General features: G+C 37.6%; 1 protein-coding gene across 1 annotated transcript in view; it reads left to right on the top strand.

Moving 5' to 3' along the window:
- Nucleotides 1-8,832, top strand: part of DCP1B (decapping mRNA 1B) — a 62,862-nt gene that overhangs the window by 9,359 nt on the left and 44,671 nt on the right. Inside the window, exon 3 of the mRNA XM_007937027.2 lies at nt 6,022-6,149. Coding sequence (XP_007935218.1) covers nt 6,022-6,149 — 128 coding nt within the window. The remainder of the gene's footprint in view (nt 1-6,021; nt 6,150-8,832) is intronic.

The raw sequence follows: 8,832 nt of genomic DNA on the forward strand, positions 1-8,832 counted from the left end.
TGTCGAGTCAAACCCAACTCATAGCGACCCCTCCTTGGGTTTCCAAGGCAGTATCACTACGGAAGTAGGATTGCCCAACTATAGGAAATACACACACACACACACACACACACACACATATATATATATATCACATATACATTTACATTTCAGATAAGTCATTATACAAGATAGATTATCAATAATGCCAGTTGATAGGTTATAAGCACTAAGAGTGGCTGCTGTGAATATGGAAGTATTTATAGGAATGATGGGTCTTTGACCATACATAGGTTTGGCAGATGATATTTCTATATATATATTTGTATGTGCTATCAAAACATCCATATATATAAAACAGAGAGCAAAGTTATGATAACTTTTTAGTCACAACTAAATACCTTAAGGAATGAGTTGCTGGGCCTGCAGGCTTTGGACCATGGTTGTGGGAGACATCAAGCTCAATTGGAATAACATAGTACATAGAAACATTGTTCTGACTTTGATTAGTAGTGACTGGGGTCTTAAAAGCTTGTGAGTGGCCATCTAAGATGCTACTATTGGTCTCTCCTCATCTGGAGCAAGGAAGAGCAAAGAAAATCAAAGATGCATGGAAAAAAATAGTCCAAAGGACTAGTGGACCATGGGAACCTCAGCCCACATGTCTCTGAGACAAGGAGAACTAGATGGTACCTAGCTACCACTGAGCCAACCACTCAGAAAGGGATCGAGATTGGAGATTCTTGATAGAGTGGGAGAAAAATGTGGAACAAAACTCAAAAGCATAAACAGGACCAGGCTTACTGGTCTGATAGAGACTGGTGAAACCCCTGAAACTATAGCCCCTGGTCACCCTTTGAGCCTGGAAATGAACTCACTTCAGTAGCTTAACCTTTAGCCAAATGACAGACAGGCCTACAAGGTGAACAATTAAGAGCAGGGAGGTGTGTGCACTCCTTAGAACAATCAACCACGGGAAATCAGAAGGGCAGCATTTACGCAGGGAGAAAACTCAGAGAGCAGGAATGCATAGGAAAGAAGGACATAGGGAAAAGGTAACCATAGGGAGGAAGTAGAAAGAGAGCTGTTACCTTGTGGGGATTGCAATCAGTGTCACAAAACAAAATGTGCATGAATTGCTGAACGGAAAATGAATTTACTCTGTAAACCTCCACCCAAATCACAATAAAAAGTTAAAAAAAAAAAAAAAAGACTCCATTTTGCCACCAAAATCAAAGGTTAAATTTGACTAGAGGGGAGAGGAGCACAGAGATATGACAACCCCACCAATATGCTGACGATGGAACTGGGGCTCAGGTCACTCCTGGAGTCTGTATTACCAGAGGGAAGGACCTACCTAAATATCAACCCTTTGGGATTCTCAGCTAGTACACTGTGCGCTGTGTAGCAGGCAGATAAATGCCCTCCAAAGATACCATATCCAACTCCCTGGAGCCTATAAATGTTATAGAGGAAAAGAGTCTTTGCAGATGGAATTAAATTAAGGATTTTGAGATGGAAAAATTATCCTGGATTATTTGAGAGGGGTCTAAGTGCAATGACATGTGTTCTTGTAAGAGACAGAGATATATTTGATACAGATACATGGAGAGGAAGGTAATGTGAAAACAGGCAGAGGTTGGAATGATGCAGCCATGAGCCAAGGAATGCCAGCAACCATCATGAACTGGAAGAGGGAAGGAATGGATTCTCCTCTAGAGGCAGCATGGCCCTATCAATATCTTGATTTAGACCCAGTGATACTGATTTTCAACTTCTGACTTCCAGAAATGTGAGGGATAAATTTCTGTTATTTTATGCCAAAAATAAAAAGAAATGATAGGTCTCATATTGGGCCTTGGGAATAAGTTAGAACTTAATTTGCATTGAGGACAAGCAATAAAAAGAATGGCATGAACAGAGACATAGAGTCTAGTATGTTAAAGGGGCAGTAAAGAACAATGACTCTTTGGTACAGAGGGTTTATATTGATTAAAAGTTGGCACTGAGGATAAAGAGATTTTGCTGGAACTGGAATGGCAGATTAAGGTTTTTGAATTTTATTCTCTTAGCAGTAGGAGGTCACGGAAGGTTTATGAGCAGAGGAGTAATGGAGTTATGATAGGATGTATGGGGAATGTCACAGTATTAACCTTATGAGGATGCATTGGTTCTAGAATAAATTGGAGTTAGGGAAGCCATTGAGAAGATTAATGCAGTGGAGGAGATATGAGATGATGAGAGTATGGGCTAGAATGATAGAAGGTGAAATGGAAAGGAACAGACTTACTGAAAGGCTACATGTATAGAGGGAATGGTGAAATTAAAAAATAACATTAAGATTTCGAACAAGGAAGCCTGGTAATTACAAAATCAGCAGCAGAACAGAAAGATAGCAGATTGAGAATCTGGTTTGAGATTAAGTATTCATTTTATTTGAAGTGATAACAGGGCATTCAAATAGAGATATCCAGCCACTCAGAATCAAGTAGGAGCTGGAGATATAGGATTGGTCATTAACTATATTAATTTGATAGTTGAAACTTTAAGAAAAAGAGTTCTCTGAAGGAGAGAATATAAAGAGAAAACTGCCAAGGGCTAAAGGTTGGCTTTAGGGGCCATCAAGGATACAGATAATCTGGAGAGATGGACTATATGAAGAACAACATCACATCAGGATTGGAGGAAGAGTCATTAACAACCTGAGATACGCAGAAGATACAAGCTTGCTTACCGAATGTGAAGAGGCTTGAAGCACTTACTGATGAAGGTCAAGTATTGATTACACTTCAACATAAAGGAAACAAAAAATCCTTACAACTGGCCAATAAACAACAATGTGGTAAATGAAGAAAATATTGCAGTTGTCAAAGATTTCATGTTAGTTGGATCCACAATCAACACCATGGAAAACAGCAGTCAAGAAATCTAACGACTAATCTAAATCTATTGCATTGAAAAAATCTGCAAAAGACCTCTAGAGTGTTAAAAAGCAAACATATCAACTTGAAGGCTGAAGGTGCACCTGACCCAAGCCATGGTGTCCTTAATTGCCTCTTTTCCATGTGAAAGCTGGACACTGATAAAGAAGACTGAAGAAGAATTAGTGCATTTGAATTATGGTGTTGGTGAAGAATATTGAATGTACATGGACTGCCAGAAGAATGAACAGATCTGTCTTGGAAGAAGTACAGCCAGAATGCTCTTAATGAACGGATTTGTCTCGGAAGAAGTACAGACAGAATGCTCTTAGAAGCAAGGATAGTGAGACTTCATCTCTTGTACTTGAACATGTTATCAGGAGGGACAAGTCCCTGGAGAAGGACAACATGTTTGGTAAAGTGAGCGTCAGTGGAAAAGAAAGAAGATGACCCTCTACAAGATAGATGGACACAGTGGCAGCAACAATACTTTCAAACGTAGCAACGATTATAAGGACGGTACAGGACCAGGCAGTGTTTCATTCTGTTGTATAGGGTAGGTATGAATTGGAACTGACTCAATGGCACCTAACAACAACAAAGGATACAGAGAGGATCTAGCCTAAATAAATAAATAAAAGCAGAACTAGAACAATATAAAGAATCAGGAAGGATGGTAATATATGGGTACAGGTGCAGGAGGGAGGTCAGCAGTGAGAATGAAGGTCTATTCGAGTGGAGGCTGCAGTGGGAGTGGAAAGAAAGGAACAGATGGGTGAGGGTGTCAGAATCGGTAATGAGGTCAGTTTATTCACAGTTTCAGAAAAATGGTGGGAGTGCCCAAGAATAATTGGATATATTAGTCTACTTTATTTTCCAAGACATTCCCAGTGCACCAGAACATATCACCAAGTGAGTTTATATAGCAGAATATAGACTATTGTTGAGAATTTTGAAGTATAAAAAGAAAGCCAACCATGTCATGTATGTTCTCATTCATTTCTCACAACAATAAGTATAATTATTCATCTAAGAAGTGAAAGAAAAGATGTATTTATGTGCATTAGTGATTTATTTTAGGGATTTGTGTGTGTGTGTGTGTGTGTGTGTGCGCGCGCGTGTGTTTTATTTTATTTTTGAGCCTGGAAGAATAATAAATTATACAAGTATTTTCCCTTTTGTACCCAAACCAAATGTAGGTTTATATTTTCAAGTACTTCTTCAAATATTTCAACTCCCTAGTGGGTCTGTCAGTTAATCAAACCATTAAATTGAGAAACAAATCCTTCCCTATCTCTCAATCTCTTCCCCTAATCTAATTCCTCAAGATTAGCCCCCTACCAAAAACAACACTAAAACACACCAGATTCTAATATATTGAGGTCCTTCCTCAGTAGAGAATGGTAGAAAGCTCATGAAAATCTAAAGGGAGTTTTTGGTACAGGTAATGGAGCTAAACCAAAAATCTGAAGCAGCTTCTGTAAAAGTGCTCAAAATATATCAGTGGTAATGGAGCTAGCCACTGATATATTTTGACCACTCTTACAGAAGTTCCTTTAGCTCAATTGGTACATTTATACCCTGGGCCTATTTTACAAATTTTGAGATGGTATAATCCCTGGGTAGTGCAGATGCTAATGGAAAGGTTGGAAGTTTGAGTCCACCCAGAGGCACCCACCTCTGAAGAAAGGTTTCATTCAACCATTGCAAGTCCTGTGGGGTGCAGTTCTACTCTGTCACACATGTGGTCACCATGAGTTGCGGTTGATTTGATGGCAACTGGTATAGTATCCATACTATGAAAGAGATGAGATCCTGTTGTGATAATGAAATATTTGGAGAATGAAATTCTGATTCTTATATAAAAACACCTAAATCCCATTTTAAAAGCTTTTTCTGTACTTTATTTCCTCCCATGTCTTCCTGTTATTAGAGTTCATAGAGACACCCACTGGTGATTACTGAACTTGACACTTCCAAAGGACTCTAAATTTTCATTCTTCCTATGCATTTAAGTTGAAATGCTTATCATGATTATTTCTGGTATTGACTATATGCTTGCACCACTTTACCTCATTAGAAAATAAGCGAGGCAAGGATTGCCTTCCATCATTTTTAAAATTGGAGGTTTCAAAAGCAAATCCTGTAAGTGGTAGTCTGATAATAATTCAAGAAGCTACGTTTTACTTCTTTATCAGCATCAAATTGTTAGAGGTAAAATAAAACTAAGATATAAACACCTTTCTTCTTGTTGCATATGATAATACTCCTGTGGGTTTGTTAACTCTAGTTTAAAGTAAATAATTGAATTCTGCTTGTTTCAGTTTCTATGTAAGCATGTGATGTTTCACTTGTCACTAGAAGTTTCACAGTTGAATTACTGTATGAATGCACATGTAGTTGTTGTTAGAATTTATACTCTGTATAGTTTGGGTTCTTTCTGCCTGACAGAGAGTAGGCACTTGAAGTTCACTGAATGAAATGAAAAATAGAAAGTCACTAAGTGCCCCCTTTTTATGGAGAAAAGCTTTTATACTAGTTTATACATGAAACTATTTGCTTTATGTTGAAGGAAATAGAATATCTAGTCTGTATTAAGCTACATAAACTTTTAATTATGCTCTATCTCCTCACAAGTTGATTGACCAGAGTTTCATCTGATAGGTTTTGCAGCTTGCAATTTCAGAGCACGAAAATTTTCTTCATGTAATTGTGAGGTACACTAATTAACAACCAAGATTCTTTGAAAGGACCTGTTAGTAATTTGAAAAGAAAGTAAGTACCTGCTCTGCCTTAAGGAATTTCCAGTCTTGGTAGGAAAGTAAGATACATATACTTGCACACAGACACGCAAACACACAAATAATCAAATAAATAAATAGGACTTGATTTTAGCAAAGGAATGGTAATAACGCTCATTACATATGTATAATTGTATTACATATGAATTAGTAGATAAATGCCAACAGTAAAGAAATGTTGCTTTAGATGTGTACAGTCTATTTGTATAAAGCCATATATACATGTAGAAAGGTTGAGAGACAGAATGTAATCATTCTAAAAATACAGTATACTGAACGACTTCTCTTTTGATATCCCTACCACCCCTGGTAAATTTTAGGTCTGCTTCTCCAAAGCATGGATTCACCATTATGAATAGGCTGAGCATGGAAAATAGGACAGAACCTATTACTAAAGACCTGGATTTCCAACTCCAGGACCCTTTCCTTCTCTACAGAAATGCCAGATGTGAGTCTTTCTTGAATATTGGGTTGTTTTATTTCTGAAGGTTGGCCACATATTTAAAATTGTACAGTATGTGTCTATGTTTTTGTTTAGTATCAGTGACTCTGGTGGTTAACTTGGGAAATGCATGTCTAATTAAGGGAATACCTTCTTCCTTCGAAAACTTTAAATGAGACCAGTGTGAATGTGAAGATGTAAGTATTTAAAACCAGTCTCCTGTAACTGTACCATTTTGTATTGTGAACCCACCAGAGATTTTAAGCCTGAGCTGGGGTGAGTGCAGTGAATTCTTGATCAGGAGATCGCAAAGGAACATACATAGGTAGTGCTGCAGAAAATACAATTAATGGTTCAGCTGGTGGCATTTCTTCCTGTGTATCAGTTCTGACCAAGAATACTGACAAGGTGTTTGAGAAAGAGGTGCTAAACTCTAGAAAATCCATATTTTGAATACCAGAAAACCAAACCCACTGTCATTGAGTTGATTCTGACTCATAGTGACCCTATAGGACAGAGTAGAACTGCTGTGTAGGATTTCTAAGGCTGTAAATTTTGACAGAAGCAGACTGTCCACCCCCACCCCCCTGGGGAGTGGCTGGTGGGTTTGAACCACCAACCTTCTGGTTAGCAGTCAAATGCCTTAGGCACTACACCACCAGAGCTCCCATAATAATAATTTTTGGTTGCTCTTATTTCAGATAAATACTTGGTCTGATCAGTACAGATAATATCCATATTACAATAAAATACTTTACCAAAAATATAAAAGTACAAACTCACCTTAATGTGGTTGATTTAAAAAATCAACCCATTTCTAAGTCCCACAGGCTTTATCCAATATAAAATAGTGTTTGGGTCTAATAAACGTACATTAAAATTTTTAACCCAGTTCTAGGCCTGTGCTGTCCATTATGGTAGTCACTAGCCACATGTGGCTACTGAGCACTTGAAATGTGGTTAGTCTGAATTGAACTGTGCTGTAAGTGTGAAATACATATTGATTTCAAAGACTTAGTATGAAAAAAAAGGAATGCAAAATATATCATTATTAATTTTATATTGATTGACATATTGAAATGGTAATATTCTGGATATATTGGGTTAAATAAAATATATCAATATTGTTGTTGTATTAATATTATTAATCTTAATTTCACCTACTTTTTACTTTTTTAATGTAAAATTACATATGTGGTTCACGTACGATATGGTTTATGTTATATTTCTGTTGAACACTATTCTAGGCATTGTCACTTATTTTACCATATTTAATAATCACAACTTTGTAGTGTAGATATTATCACTGACATTTTACAGATGAGAAGACTGAGGCTTAGTGAGATGACAGACCTGTATACAAATCCACAAATCCTGATTTCAGTTCCATTGCTCTTCCATACCACCTGTATTGCTCTCTCTAATATTAAATAGGAATGCAAATTGAAAGCAGCCTTTGGGATGAATATTAAGATGTTTCTAATGGATTTCCATAAGAAAGAAATGCAATCAGCTGAACAATAAAGAATAGAAGGGAACAGATCGATCTATTAGCCTTTCTGGGTTTGGTTTTGCATTCTTTTTTCTCCGCCTCTCTCAGTATCTGGTACTGATTACCTTTTCAGCCACAGTCATTTGCTTTTAGTTTATTTGTACAAGTCCTTTCAATATCTGGCACCAAATGTGCACACCAGGGTTCACCAGAGGTGCTTTCAGAGCCTCAGATTCCTCTTAGTTTTTAAAAAATATTATTCAAATATTTTATATAATAATTGTTTATGGTTTGTTGTTGTTGTTGTAATGTGCCATCGAGTCGGACCCGACTCATAGTGACCCCTCCTTGGGTTGCCGAGGCGGTATCACTATGGAACTAGATTGCCCAACCTTCCTTCCGAGGAGTGGCTAGTGGGTTTGAACTGCCAGCCTTCTGGTTAGCAGTCAACTGCCTTAGACACTATGCTACCAGAGCTCCTGTTTATGGTTTACATAATATTTTTACATATAAATTAGTTCAGCATCCTTTGAACAAGAAACCTAGCTTCACTCCAGACTGTTTTTTGTTTTTTTAAGAAGACTTTATTCCTTCAAAACCTATATACTAGGACTACATAATCCAAAATGCACAAACAGCAGAAAACTAGATGATTTAAAAAAATCCACTGCTATCCAGTTGATTCCAACTCATGGCGACTCCCATTGGGTTTCCAAGGCAGCAAATCTTTACAGAAATAGATTGCTGCCCTGTCTTCCTTCCCTGGGCAGCTGGTTGGTTTGAACCCTTCTGGTTAGCAGTCAAATGCCTTTAGGCACTGCAGCACCTTTTCTTATGTGCATCAAAAGACTTCTCCAAAAGAGTCAAAAGAGAACCTACAAATTGGAAAAAAAAAAAAATATTCGGCAACAACATATCTGACAAGAGACTTATCTCTAAAATTTATAGAAAACTGCAGTACCTCGACATAAAAAAGGCAAACAATCCAATTGAAAAGTAGGCAGAAGACATGAACAGACACTTTACCAAAGAAGATATTCAGGCAGCCAACAAACAGATTAAGAAATGTTCACAATCGTTTTTTGTTGTTGTTGTTGTTATGTGCCTTCGAGTTGGCCCCGACTCATAGCGACCCCTCCTTGGGTTTCCGAGGCAGTATCACTATGGAAGTAGGATTGCCCAACCTTCCTTCCGAGG

Source organism: Orycteropus afer, unplaced genomic scaffold, assembly GCF_000298275.1.
Source record: "Orycteropus afer afer isolate SDZICR_OR568_19922 unplaced genomic scaffold, OryAfe1.0 scaffold00040, whole genome shotgun sequence".
NCBI classification, from domain to species: Eukaryota; Metazoa; Chordata; class Mammalia; order Tubulidentata; family Orycteropodidae; genus Orycteropus; species Orycteropus afer.